We start from the raw sequence: 14,609 nt of genomic DNA on the forward strand, positions 1-14,609 counted from the left end.
TTTTGTTTTGTTTTGTTTTGTTTTGTTTTGTTTTGTTTTGTTTTGTTTTTCGAGACAGGGTTTCTCTGTGTGTAGCCCTGGCTGTCCTGGAACTCACTCTGTAGACCAGGCTGGCCTCAAACTCAGAAATCCACCTATCTCTGCCTCCCAAGTGCTGGGATTAAAGGCGTGCACCACCACTGCCCAGCAATAGTAACTATTTTAAAAGTAGCTTTGATTTTTTTTTTTTAATAGCTAAGCTATGGATAAAATTAGAGAATCAGAGTAGGTTTATCATTGAGCAGAGAGTAACTATTTAACCATATCACATAAAATAATCTTATTTCTAGAAGAATTTGTTTAAGAATATAGTATTTAGTGGCATTATGTTTAAGATAAATGGCTTTCCTACATGACCACTTTGAAATGATTAAGGCTCATTTGAACATTTGGTTCCATTTTTTTTTTCCCCTTTGAGACAGGGCTTTCTCTCTACATAGCCCTGATAGCCCTGACTGTCCCATAACTCATTATGTAAACCAGGCTGGCCTTGAACTCATAGAGATCTGCCTGCCTCTGCCTCCCAAGAACTGGGATTAAAGGTGTGTACCATCACAACCTGGCTTTCTAAAACATTTTTAATAATAAATTTGATGTATCATAGTCCTGTGCTATCAAAGCAGAAAGGGAGTGAGTAGAGGCTCATGCTAAACTTTTTTGTCTAACTCTGGAAAATATGCTCTCTCTGCAGATGCTCATTGCCAAGTCCCCTCTGGCTCCTTTCACCTCCTTCGTCTACACCATCAAGGGGGAAGGCCTCGTTCTTCAAGGTAAGGTCCTCCAGTTAAACCTTTTCTGTAAGCATGTTCTTATCGGGGCTGTCCACTCCCAGTGGCAATTGCTGCCTAGGTCCTTTTAGATGCTAGTTCAGGGCAACTCAAAGCCCAAGGCCAGTTAGCCGATGATATTTATTTTACTCTGATAAGACCGAGAGATTTGGCAGTTGTAACAAGAATTTGTCAGGAAGGAGGAAGAGCTACAGGACTTCATAACAGAGGAAGGGCGGGACTGTTGCTCAGCGATATTCATTTACACTATTGCATTATAACAAGCAAACAAAACGGAAAACAAGCAAAAACCTTCTGAATGCAGCAACAGAAAAAAAAGAAAGAAAAAGAAAAACGATGGCTTAATCCATTAAGAGATTCTGCAGACCAATATGAAGTATGACCATGAAATTGATAAAAAAAAATTGCTTTGTGTGTGTGTTTGTGTGTGTTTGTGTGCGTATGTGTGTGTGTGTATGTGTGTGTGTGTTTGTGTGTGTATGTGTGTGTGTTTGTGTGTGTATGTGTGTGTGTGTGTGTGTGTGTGTGTGTGTGTTTGTGTGTTTTGTGTGTGTGTGTATGTGTGTGTTCTTGTGTTCTATATAGAGTCAGGTGCCTGTGCATATTGAAATCTGAGTTAATAGGTGTCTTCCTCCCTTCCTCTCTGCCTTGTTTGAGGCTGGATCTCCTGCTGAACTTGGACTTGTCCCTTTTGGCTAATGTGGCTAACAAGCTTGCTTCAGGGAATCTCCTGTCTGTCTCCTGCCTTGGGATTACTGGAGGGCAGTCACATTGCCAGCTTTCCACAGGGGACCTGGGGTTCTGAACTCTTGTCTCCACACTTTCCCAGCAAGTGTCCCACTTGCTGAATTGGCTCCTCAGCCCCATAAAGGGTTTTAAATGACTTAAACTTGGTTTCAAATGACCATCTCCTTTAAAGCAGGTATTTGTCTTAGGAGTGTGTCTGGAGCGCTTCTGATTGTTTGTGAGAACTTGTCCCCACCATTTCCTTTGCAGATCCTATGGTGTAAACCGGGCAGAATTATCAGTGCCAGTGTGGCAACGATCTCCCTCTAAGTCCACAGCCTGCAGAGCTGTATGGGGATCCCTGGACCACCACTTCCCTGTGCTGAAGTCTATCTTGTAGTCTATGGAGTCATGATCCTTGAATTTGAAAGGAGCTGGGTTCTTGCTCAAAGCAGAGCCCCACTGGACCACAACCTGAACTCACTGACAGTATTTCAATCCTGGTTAGGAGAGGCTCTTGACGTTGCCCGGTCTTTCCAGAAAATAGTTAACATGCAAAGGTAAATTCAAGACTTAGATGACTGGCCTCTTGAGTGAACTATCCAAAACTGCTCTATGGACTAAGAAATGTTTAGGAGTCACATTTGTCCCCCACTGTCAGGCCAGAGGCCCCACCCACAGGGGTGCATAGGTGAACATCTGCCCCGAACCATAAAGAGCCTTTGCTATTGCTTTGCATGGAAGGAATGTTTGCCCTGCAGGGTTTTATGAACTCAGGTTTTTCCCCAGGTTTGTAAAATAGGGAGGGCAGGTGCCTTACGTCCCCAAGGAGACGACTGCATTGCAGAGGCGCAGCGGGAACAGGATGGAGAACTCGTGCTTCTGGATGAGGGATAGGCTGTAGCCCTCCCTTTCCTTCCCCCTTTAAAATGTCTGCTTCTTAATGGACTCTCAAGCAGTGTATTTGTTTGGTGCAGCTGAGCTCCACAGCAGGAGACTCTCAGGTCTACAAAAATTTGGGGTAAGAACCGCTGACCTTTGGCTCTTAGCCTCTGACTTATGCTATCCAAGTTCCTTGGTAAATATTTTTTTTTTTACAATTGCAAATATTGTTTTCTGACAAAGAAGCAGAGATTTTAAGACCAGATTAAGCAAAGCAAACAGCAGGCCCCTTTGTTACATACTCTGTAAGGGTGTATAACTAATAAGCAGACAGAAAGCTGGGTTCACATTTACCCAGTACACTGTGTAGGTTTTGAGTGCCTCATTTTTAGAAGCTGTCTTAAAAGATTAGTAGCCTAGTAAATATAAAATTTAGATGAAGATTTCAGAAAGTCTAAGGGAAGATCGCAAGCTAAATTCGAGAAGAAAAGAATCTGTTCTGCCCAGAGAGCTTGTACTGAAAGCCTCCCTGTGAAGCATTTCTAAGCTTGTCTAAAGTGGATAACATCAGTCAGGGGTGTTGGCAGGGACCAGATTCACTGGGTACCTCCCTCCTGTTCATTCCTAAGGTCATGAGTTAGAGGAGAAGAGGGAATTATTTACAGAAGAATAGAAACTGGACAGCAGTTGATGAGAGGAGGTCAAAAGCCAAAAGGGCTTCACAACCCCAACAAACTTCGGGAATTTAATTTCCAGAACCTACATTAAAAAGAAAAGGACAAACAGAACAAAACCCAACCAGATGCAGTGGCACACATCTGTAATCACAGCAATCTAATGAAGAGATGAGAGGCAAACACAGCCGGGAACCCTGAAGCTGGGCTAGCCTGGAGTACATATGCTTGGCAGAAATAACAAGAGAGACCCTGCCCCTCAGAAAGAAGGTAGAGCGGCTAGCCGGTTAGAAGTGACTGCTGCTCATGTAGAGGACCCAGTGTGATGTCCCACACTCACTGGTAGCTCACAACCATCTGTGGCTCCAATTCCAGGGGATCCGATGCCTCTTCTGGCCTCTGTGGATACCAGGCACACATGCGGTGCACATACATATATGCAGGCAGTATATTCTTACACATAAAATCGAATCTAAAAGGGAAAAGAAAAAGAAGATGGAAGTAGAGAACAGCTCTCAAAAGTTGCCCTCTGACTTCCACATGCATGCTAAGTCATGTATGTACATGGGCACATACATGCACATACACAGTAGTAGTAATAATAATATAATGATAAATATAGCTACAGAATAAACTAGAAACCAGTAAAGAAAGTATGTTACTAAAGGGGTGGACCTGAATCAATGTGTCCAGGAAAGAAAGAAAATGTCAGAATGCAGAGTCTCCAACCAATAAAAAACATTCCCAGTGGAGGGCTCCGAGCCTCACTGGCTGCTTTGAGGCTGTTCTCCAGTTCTGTTCCCCTAGAAGCACTCCCCTCTGTGAAGGAACCCTGCCCCGTGTGAGCAATGCCTCTGAACCTCACATTCTTGCCATGTACTCCTGACTCTCCTGCGGGGTGGGAGGGACTAAAGCTCTTCTCCCCAGAAAACCTGAGCCTCTTTTTATCAAAAAGAGTGCTTGGTTTTCAGTTCCAGCTCTGCTGTGATTTTGAGAGGAGTCTCTGGGCCCCAGCTTTTCAGAACCGTAAAGTGACCTGTTATCAGGCAGTAATGAAACTGGTGCCTAAGGGCGGGGGGAGAGGGGTGGAAGAACAGGAAACTATCAGGTTATATCACATATAACCTTTCATGCAATATCCAGACCGTATGTGTGCATACATGTACATGGTGAGTTATGTATGTAGACCACAGTGACCTGTGGCTTGGCCTGAGCCATCTCTAAAGACCTCCAGACTTCCATGTACTGGTTTCTCCTGGGAAACCACATACTTCTGCCCCCTCTCAGTGCGGTTGTTCCCTTGAAATCACCACAAGGCTGAAACGCACAAGCTTACTCTCAGCCTGTGCTTGGCAGACGAGCATGCCGAAAGACCTGCTTCGTCCCCAGGTTTAAAGCTCCCTGTATAATAAACCTGGAGAGGTGGCCTCAGTTAAAGCCACAAAGCTTTCCTGGTGGGAGGGGCTGGGGTGTGAAGCTTTGAGGAGGTTAGCTAGGAGGCTGGGGCAGATCCTAGGCTTCCACTAAGAGAATGGCAGGTGCCATTGTAGCGTCATGTCAGTCTGTAGGAGAGAGCCGGGCTGGAGTGGTGGGAAAACACAGTTAGCTCATGCTGGCTGCTCTGGGGGCGGGGCTGTGAGTGACCGTGGGAATGGTCCCTCGGTGCCTTTTATCCCTCTGCAAACCCCACAGATTCCTAATACCTGAAGCTCCCTGCGCACAGCAGAGGGAGAGAATGAAAGGTGAAGGCAAGTTGTGATTGACCGGCTCCACAGGCCGTTCCCCTCACGAGTTCTCAAGGATTAGGACGCCGCCGAGAGCAGGCGGCGACTGGGGCCTGACACCGTCCCTCCTCTTTGTTCACTGGCATGAGAGAGACAATGAAAGGGCAGGCTGGAAAGACCAAGGGGCTGGTTAGAGATTTCTCAAGCTGCTTTTTGAAACACTTGAAGGAGCCAGTCCGTGCTATTGTTGTAGTAAAATAGAAAGCGGAACTATTCTCCTTTGGCAAAAAAAGAAAGAAAGAAAAGAAAAAGTAAAAGAAAGAAAACCACCCTCCCAGGCATCTTCAGGACGCTGCTGGACTGAAGCCATTAACATGGTAATACCATCCTGTTTGCATCTTCTTTGTCTGCCCAGCATTTGTCTGGGATTCTGCCTCCTCAAGCTTAGGCCCTAGGCCTTGGAAATACTTAGGCCCCAGAGGAGAGGGAGCAAAGCTCCCAGTGGCCACCAGCTTCCAAGAGCCCTGGCCTCTAGCAGGGGGCCAGGTGGAGCCAGAGTGAGAGTTCTGTCCTCTTTACGACTGGAAGGAGAATGCTGGGAATGGACAGGGACTGTGAATCTAATTTTCCTTCCCCCCCTCCATGGAAGCCTCGGTACTACCAAGTGGAAAAGCTTGCACAGGGCTGAGTGAGGCAGAGAGGTGCCAGGACTGATGGTCCAGGGTGGGGATGGGGGCGGGGGTTGGGGAGGAGATGTGGGAAAGCCGTTGATTTGGGGGATGGGTTTTAATGGGGTGAGTGTCAGAGCACCAGGCAGCAAACCGGGAGAGAGGATTTTATAGGGAACTGCAGTTGACCTCCATCTCTCTACTCATGCCCATGGTCTCAGTGAGTTCCAAATGCACCACCCACAACAGAGCCGGATGGGAACAGAGGTGGGAAGTCACGTGTGCAGCTGAGGTTGAGGGGTTGTGCAGGGTGGGAGAAGCCAGCTGGCCCTCCTAGAGCCAGCCCTATTTTCTTGGGGCCTATGACTGGATGAAGACCTTCCAAGAAGGAAGCCGGCCCAGTGAGTGGAGAGGATGGATGACTAGGCCTGCTGTTTATTGCTTTGCCTTACACTCTCCTTTCCTCAGGAATCCAGGGAGTGGTTGGGAAAGCAGAAAGCCAAGTTGTTTCAAGCAGGACAGAAGACAGCTTCATTGCCCAGTGAGACAGAATTTTGTGTGTCTTCCATTGTTTTTACAACACCAGGCTCTAGCGTGACACGTTGGCTTTGGCTCTGTGCTGTCCTGTAGTAGTTTAGGTTTGAAGGAGCTGAGGTGGGGTGAGGCACGTGAGAGGAGACTGGACCACCCGGACATGGCTCCTGAGACGCTAGACACAAGTTTACTCTAGCCTGGGATGGAGTTAGAAAATGCAGCAGCTGTTTCTTCTGAGAGCTGGACAGCTTTATGTCTCTGCTTTCTTGTTCAGTTTTTACCATCAAAGATACCTTGTTTGAGCACCTTTGGAAGCTTATGGGGAAGGACTTTAATCTGCTCTGAATGTTTGTCACAAACTTGGGTTAAAGTCTCCAACCTAGTCTTAGTCCTAAGCCACCTGGGAGACAAGATGGAAGAATTCGTTCCCCTAGATGCTGCCACGTGGGTTTATTAGCCTTCAATTGCAATCAGTAGTCCATCTAAAGGTTTCTTTTTTGACATCCTAGACTCAAAGTGACACCAAAACTTCTCAACGTATTTCCATCCAGGTACAGATATCTACATAGTAAATGCACCCCACATACCTGGCACAGCCCAGAATTCATGTGGGAGACTGGGCCAAGAGCCCTGGGGTTTGGTGGAGCGGGCAGTGCTAATTCTCCTCCCAGAGGTCATGGGGAGGAAGGCAGAGCTGGCCTGTCACTGTCCCTGGCCCACCAGCTCTACTACTGACCTTTAGCCCCAGTTTGAAAACATTTTTTTTTAATACAGAAAAATACAGAAGTCGTAAAACATGAGTTTTACATCTATCCAATACCTAGAATTAAGTTTTAAAGTTCCCACTGGTTTCTGTTTCTTTTTTTTTTAATTATGAGACTAAAAATTAGCAACGCTGAAGTCTCTAGAGCTAGCCCCCAGGCCAACCCCTCCACACACCCCAGTTCACAGAGTCAAGCTCTCCAGTGTTGCATCTCCTTCCCTGCTGTTCTAGAACGTTCTCCTGTCAAGGTGGGAAGCCACGTGGAACGATTTCTCCTGGAGTACCTCCTAGAAGTTGCATAAATGGTTTATCGTGCACACTTTGCAACTTTTCTTTTGCCAACCTGTTTCCATGCTGTCTGTATCTACATCGATGTACGGCACTCAGCGTTCTTTCACTTCGGGCAGCCGTATCCACTGCATGCAATCCCACTCACCTGTTTATGGACATTTTTATACAGATTTACTTATTTTTATTTTATGTGCATGTGTGTCTGTGTACAACATGCATGCCCAGTGCCCGAGGAAGCCAGAAGAGTATCAGATCCCCTGGAACTGGAGTTTCATCTGGTTGTGAGTAACCATGTGGGTGCTGAGAGTCGAATCTGGGTCCTCTGCAAAAGCAGTGACTCTTACCCATTGAGCCATTTCTTCAGTCTCTCCCTTCACCCCCACCCCCACCCCGCTTTTTAAAATTTTGATTATTTAGAGCAATGGCTCTCCTTACAGATCTCTTGGTAGGCAGGCATGAGGCTTCTCTAGGAATTGCTGAGAAGTGCAGAGGCTTCCAGAGGCTCTGCAGGTTTCCTCTCCACTGTTCCGCTTGGACTTCCCCTCTGAAGAGATTTCCCACGTTACACGCCCTCTGAAGGTAGTGAACCGATTTCTGTGCAATGCATATAACTGTGAGGCTTTTGCTGATTTTCCTAGCCTAGTTGTGCCTCTGTCAATTCTGCCTTTGGATGGAAGGTTTCATGTCCTCTAGCAAGATCTACACAGAATGTGTATGCTTCTGTCGTCTACTTAGGTGGCTTCTGGGGAGAATTACTTTCCATGCTTAAAGTTAGCTATACACACATTTCCTCCAAAAACCTTGTAGTCTCAACCACTCTCTTCTTCAGGTAAGGAAGTGGTTCCAACAGGTGAAGTACATCCACCACCTGCAGCCTGGGCCTGAGGTCTAAAAAACTCATGCCTTTGGGCCCTCCCCTGCCATGGCAAGCCCAGTAGCCACTTAACTCTCAGGGTGGCTGGGCCTCTGTTGAGAAACTGCAGGCCACTCTCAAATCTTAAATATTCTAAGCTAAAAGATGCATCAGCCATACTGATCTAATGATCCCTTGAGAAATTCTTGAGGGTAGCTGGGTTGTAACTTTGGTGGGTATAACCCCTAGGTTAGACAGTGCTGCACAGCTCAGCGGACTCCGGCTTTCTCACACAGCACTGCGGAGGAATGCAGCTTGAAGCTGGCATGTTTGTTCAGGGACCTGGTCTATCGGCTTACCACTCCATCACACCTCAGATACGGCCATTGTTGTCTTAGCCCAGAATGGCCCGGCATCATGCCTCCACCAGGCAGCGGGGTTTGTGTTTGCTAGATAAGTGGGGAGATATGAGGGAATGCATTCCTCTTCCTTTAAAGACAATTACCTAGAAGCTACACACTCTATTTCTGCTTCTATGATGTTGGCCAAGCCATAGATGAAATACTTGACAAGAAAGGTTGAAAATGTTAGTAATCTGAGTAGTCATGTGCCCAAGGGAAGGAGGGGGCGCTACTACCAAGACAGAAAGGTATTTCAAGGACACATCCCCTCCAGAGACCAGTCACAGAGACTGCAGACACAGTAGTACAGATCCTGGACTCTTACAGCCTTGAAATGCAACATAAAGACTGGATTATTAAGCATTCTCTGCCTCTTTCTCTTTGGTTTCAGAGACTGTAGCAGGCTAAGATACAACAATCAGTTACTCTACCAAAAACCCTGTCCCAACCCCACCCCAGTCTTTTAATCGGGAACTTCAATGTGTATTTTAACAAGTATGGAAGGAAGAAACTAGAGAATGAACTTGGGTCTAAAGTCACAGACTAAACACAGTTTTTTTTCCAAATGTTTTTTTTTTCCTTGCCTACACTTTTGTTTTCTTTAAACATCAAGTAAAACATTAGTTGAAAGACGGCTAGAGAAGAAAAACCTTTATTCTAAGAACTGGACTATACTTAGGCTGGCTGTGTGCTCCTCCTGTAGAATCTGGAACTCATTCACAGAGTTAATAATTTGCATTTGTTAAGATGCCCAGGTAAGAATACCAAAAGATGTTAAATCAATTCAGGTTGTTGATTTTCTCCAAAAAATCACTTCCAAAAGGACTTGGCGTTCTTTCTTGAATATGATTTAAGCTCCGTGAATATGATTTAGTTCAGCTCAGAACATGTTGGTTGAACACCTATTGTTTACAAAGCTGGGTGCTCCAGAGGCAGAGGACATGGGAGAGGCGGGCAAAGTCCCTTCTTTTTAGGCCTAAAGGAGATGTAGTTAGATAAACTTAATCAAAAACAGACTGACACCTGTAGCAGAGGTTTGACCCATGGTGCTTGAAAAGGATAAAAAGATAGATTCTTCCCAGCTTGGGATGACTTAGGCAAGACGCCTGATAGCATGGGACTTGAACTGGATTCAGCTGGTGAATACCGACAAAACCTGCATCCCATTGTCTCTTGACAGGACCGGTTTCTTTTGCTGTTTGAGGATAGATTTGGAGACGCTGGGGAATGCTGGTTAGTTCTAGCGCTGACACTGATTAGTGACAAATGCTGAATTGTGCTGACTAATGTGTTCTAAATGGATTGACTTAACAATAAAGGGACATTGAGAGTCAAGAGTTCAGGTCCTGATTCTCACCCATGTGAAGAAATGCAAATCGCTTCACGCTTCCTCCTCTTCTCTTTCTTTTTTTATTTTTTTGTTTGTTTTATTCATCAATTAAGACATATTCGTCCTGAGGATCCAGTAAGTTACCTTGACTAGGCTTTACAAACCTCAAGGGCTACAGAAATGCTGAACAACTACCAAGACAGGCTTATGTAACCTTACTTTATTTCACAATCCATACCAAATCAGCCTGTCTGTCACACGCTGCTCACTGACCATGTGAAACTTCCATTTCCTCACATGTGCCCCGGGGAACCAACAGAGAGTGAACTGCACTCACTGACAAATAGGGGAGCTTTTGAAAAATCTTCCGTAGTCGTTGACCTACTGGGGCGTCCATCCGGGCCTCTGGACAACAACTGTCAGCAGAGGACTAAGCCCTCACAGAGCACACAGCTCTTTCTCTTCTGACACCTCCCCAGCTAGAGTGCTTGAGAACCTGGCCCCCAGGTCCAGATGTTTACTGAATTCTGAAGGCCCCCCAAAGGGCCCAAAGTCTTTTGTTGCTCTTCAAATCATTTCCCACAGAGACTGACCAATGTCCTGAAGGAGCCCTTCAATAGGGAGGATAAATGGAGGCAGATGAAGACACGGCCCCCTGAGGCTTGCACTGCAACTACCCTAACAAAGGGCCTGAGGCACAACCTTGTAAGGAGTGTTTTGGTCAGCAGTGTCCCTATGAGAGGCCAAGTCTCCCCTACGGGGCTGCTTTCAATGGCTATCATCATTGTGGAAGTCCTGGGCATTCGTTAAGGGCCGTAGTGTGCTAGGTGTAGCATAAAACATCTAAATCTCGCTCAGGCCTTTGTGAGGGTTTCCTGTGGCCACAGAAGGCAGCTGGCTTTCTCAGGAGAAACTTGGGGGTATCAAAGTCAAAGACAGGCTCCCCGTGTCTTTGGGTGATCCTGTCCCACCTAGTATAGAAGGCTCCCCTTTTGTATGTGGCTCTTGGCAGTCAAAGCCAGAGTTGCTGGACCTTAACCCTGAGGGGGCCATTTCTGGGTGTCTCTGGGGCATGCAATGGTTGGCTCTGTGGGAGAGAACGGCTGCAGCAGGAAAGCTTTGTTTAGGTTACTAGTGGAAAGCTAGTACATTTCATGACAACATTTTCTTTTTAACTTTCCCTTTCTTTTTCTTCTATTTTTTTTTTCTTTTTCCTTTTAGGCCAAGAAAGGCCATAGGGATACTGTGACCTTTGTCCAGTGCTGACGGGATGTGATTTGTGAAATGAAACAGGACCGTGCTGCTTGGAAAAAGGAAACGGGAGCCGACATAATGAGGGTTAATTGGCTGATTGCTGTTGAGATGGTAACAGTGATGATTTCAGACCCAGAAGGGAAGGTGAGGATGAAGCAGCCTTTGTCCAGTCGCTGGATGTGGAGGCTAGGGGCTCCACCACCGTGGGATGTCAGCAGCCATAATAATAATCTGCACTTCCACAGCACCTTTCAACCATGCGCCTCAAAGCAGTTTAGCCACATTAATTAATTAAAGCCCACAGTCCCCCTAGGGAGAAGAGGAGGGGGACTAACAAGATTTGTAATTACAGAAGGGAACATTTCCGAATAAAGTATTGTCCAGCAAATAAAAAGAATAGGTGTACAAAGAACCGGGGTCTCCAAAGAGTAACTGATTCACAAATGAAATATTGAAACCAGGGGGGAAACTGAAGGCGGCCGTGGATGTGGGGGTCTGCTCTCATGGCAGAGGGGGGTCGATGGCCTCAGACCTCACTGACAGGCTCACACCTCACTTCGAAGCAGAGCGGGCATGGTATTAGTGTTGTTTGGAAGGTCATTAGTGGTGTAACTATTGTAAGTATAAATTCACGTTCCACTGGTATGTTGTACATAGCCTCGCAGAACAAAAGAGTGAGATTCCTGCAGTTTTTAATAAAGTATGAAGTGATTTCTTTAGAGTTGAAACCCAAAGCTGGACCACTCAATTAGCAAATAAATCAATTGGTGACCCATGGGGTAATTCAGTCCTTTCTCTTGGATGCCCAGCCCACCAGTTCCCACTGGCCTGAGGCTCCAACTGAAGTATCAGATTGAGCTGGTTCAGTGCACTGTTTGGGGGCTTAAGCATCGTCAGAGTCAAAGTTTGAATCTTCCCAGGGCTGGCAAGGTGGCTCAGCTGGCAAGGATATTTGCCACTAAGCCTGATGACCTGAATTCGATACCCAGAACCCACATGTCAGAAGGAAAGAGCAAGCTCCCCAAAGTTGTCCCCTGACCTCTACACATGCACATTTCACACACGAAAAGAACAAAACACAGAGGAAGAGGAAGGAAAGAGAAAGAAAAGAAAGAATAAATATATAATTATTTTATTTTTATTAAGACGTGGCCTCACTTATATAGCCCTGGCCTGAAACTCACTGTATAGACCAGGCTGTCTGAACTCCTACTTCCTGAGTACTGGAATTAAAGGCATACATCACTGTGCCTGACTATAAAACTTTTTTAACAACAGTCTTTCCAGCCTCTGGCAACCTATCATCTAAGTTGTTAGTGACCCCAGACTGTAGACTCACTTTGTACCTGCTTCCCCTTCAGAGATTTTAAATGTCATAGGAGCTAGGGTAGGGATTCTATCTCATTCCCCGCCTCCTATTGCTCCCTCAGAGAGTGCTGTGCAAAAACCGAGGTGAGGGTGGCGAAAGCCCGCCTCTGCCAACAAGTTAGGGATTGCTGAGCATATAACAATGTAAAGTGGGGCTGGGGAGATGGCTCAGCGGTTAAGAGCACTGGCTGCTCTTCCAGAGGTCCTGAGTTCAAATCCCAGCAACCACATGGTGGCTCACAACCATCTGTAATGGGATCCTATGCCCTCTTCTGGTGTGTCTGAGGACAGCTACAGTGTACTCACCCACATAAAATAAATAAATCTTAAAAACAGCAACAAAACAATATAAAGTAACAGTACATGTGATCCCCTCAATAAATGAATCACAAGAAAACTCATTCTAATAACCATACCAAAAAATAGGATGAAGTCTCATGGTGGATAATGTTGAAGTGTCATGCTTGGCAGGGGCTGGGGTTGTCTTGCTGTGCTGAAGATCCTGAGGACCCAGCAGCCATGCTGGACATGGCGGAGCCACGAGGATTTGTATAGGTCTAGAAGAAGCTGCCGAGGCAGATGCTCCTGTTGAAGCCATGTGCTTCCTCTGAGCGAGGGACATTTTTGAGAACTTCTGGTTTTTCCATAGTTCCATGTACAAACCAAGCTTAGTTTTGCAGCTGATTAAATGTAAATTTCTGGTGCGTTCTCATGACAGGAATTGGCCAACTTAAGTCAACAGAGGAACACTGGAGAAGACGGAGAGGAGGTTTAGCAGACACTAGCCCCGTATATAAGGAAACAACAAGAGGGAAATTGATGTCTGCTCCTTTCTCTTTTTTTTCCCCTGAGTAGCTCATAAAACCTGGCCAGCTTTTCCCTGAAGTAGGTCATAAAGACTTCAGCCTAGAACTGCCCTCCCTGGGCCCTGAGGAAAGGAATGCTCTTATCTCTCTGAGGCCGGAGATGAGAAAAATTTTACTGCCATTAGAGCATACCTGTGTATCCTTCAATCATACTTCTGCCCACTCTCCTTAAAAAGAAAAAAAGAAAAACAAAAACTCCACATGTTTCCCTGTGTCTTTGGGTCTCCATTTCTGAGAACTCTGTGTCATATTAAACATCAGAAAGATGTTTTCTTTCATTAGTCTGTCTTTTGCCATAGAAGTCCTTTCTGTGGGGAAGGGAAAGGTACCAATGTTTCTTGCCTACCGTTTCTGGCACCCAGCATAGGGAGGCTGGGACACTCCCCTTGAGCTTGTAGATGAGATCCTTGGACAACTGACAAAGAGCCAGTAGCATAAGAATTCTTACCAGGTTGCCTCTCCCAGATGTGTGTGCAACATCAGGTTGAAAGGGAGGTAGAGATCTCTTCTCATGCTTCCCAAATTGGTATTAGCAAGGCAACAAACGCATTTGAACTGACCAAAGCTAGTTGGAAGCCACCTATTCATACAGCCCCCTCTGAAGCACCATCTCTCCATACTCGACTTTTCATGTCCCTGGTACTTGCCTGGCTTTGATTTGCTCTTATCAGAGTATGCAGGTCATTCCGTTTTGCATTTGCAGAGAGCCATCTTCAGGCTGGAGAACCACAAGGATATGGATATACAACCTGTACCCAGTGATGGTAGCTCGAAGGAGGAGGGTCTCTCTCCTTCCTCTTTACTTCCTTTCTTTGGGGGGTGGTTTTGGATCTGGCAAGAGCTGCATCTTTTTAGTCTCTTTTGATGACACATATCCTCCAGTATTTACACACACACACAATATAGACACAACTCATTCATATATATTGTTTTGGATTTGGCGTCACTTAAAAGATACCTCTGGTTTGAAAGAAAAAAGAGTAAATAAACATAAATCTTTTTCATGTCAAGCTGTGCTTTATTACAAGACTGTCATCCATGAGCCTCGTGGCAAGTGAGGAAACACTAACATTTTCTCCATCTTTAGGAGGATGTTTATTCTCTACCACTTTTACGTGGTTCCCTCTCCACTTTGACTAAACTAAAAGAGAAAAGTGAAGCATGCTGTACATTAAAATGCATCCTTCCCTTGGAAGTGTCTGAGAAGGCATTAGGACAGAGAGCTATCCCCTAACCCAAAATGCGAATGGCTGGCTAAATGGCTCCATCCTGGAGACTCCTATTGGTTTTTTGTTTGGTTTGATTTTTGGTTTTCAGCCCACATATCTCTGAGAACACTATACCTAGGAATTGACAGATCCATGTAATCCTCTCCTGCTCTGAGGGTACCCAGACCTTCTGCCATATGCCATGCTGCTGGGACTGGCCTGGGCACTACGACAGCTCAC

At 45.9% G+C, this 14,609-nt stretch overlaps 1 protein-coding gene across 2 annotated transcripts in view; it reads left to right on the forward strand.

The window, feature by feature from the left end:
- The window catches only part of Rad51b (RAD51 paralog B), a 502,623-nt gene extending 491,284 nt beyond the window's left edge, over positions 1-11,339 (forward strand). For both annotated transcript variants that reach the window (XM_028789606.1, XM_028789609.1), the window contains exons 10-11: positions 731-809; positions 10,895-11,339. In XM_028789606.1, coding sequence (XP_028645439.1) covers positions 731-809; positions 10,895-10,911 — 96 coding nt within the window. In that variant the 3' untranslated portion in view covers positions 10,912-11,339. The remainder of the gene's footprint in view (positions 1-730; positions 810-10,894) is intronic.
- The last annotated feature ends 3,270 nt before the right edge of the window (positions 11,340-14,609 follow it).

This window comes from Grammomys surdaster, unplaced genomic scaffold (genome assembly GCF_004785775.1).
Source record: "Grammomys surdaster isolate TR1022 unplaced genomic scaffold, NIH_TR_1.0 127, whole genome shotgun sequence".
Lineage (NCBI taxonomy): Eukaryota > Metazoa > Chordata > Mammalia > Rodentia > Muridae > Grammomys > Grammomys surdaster.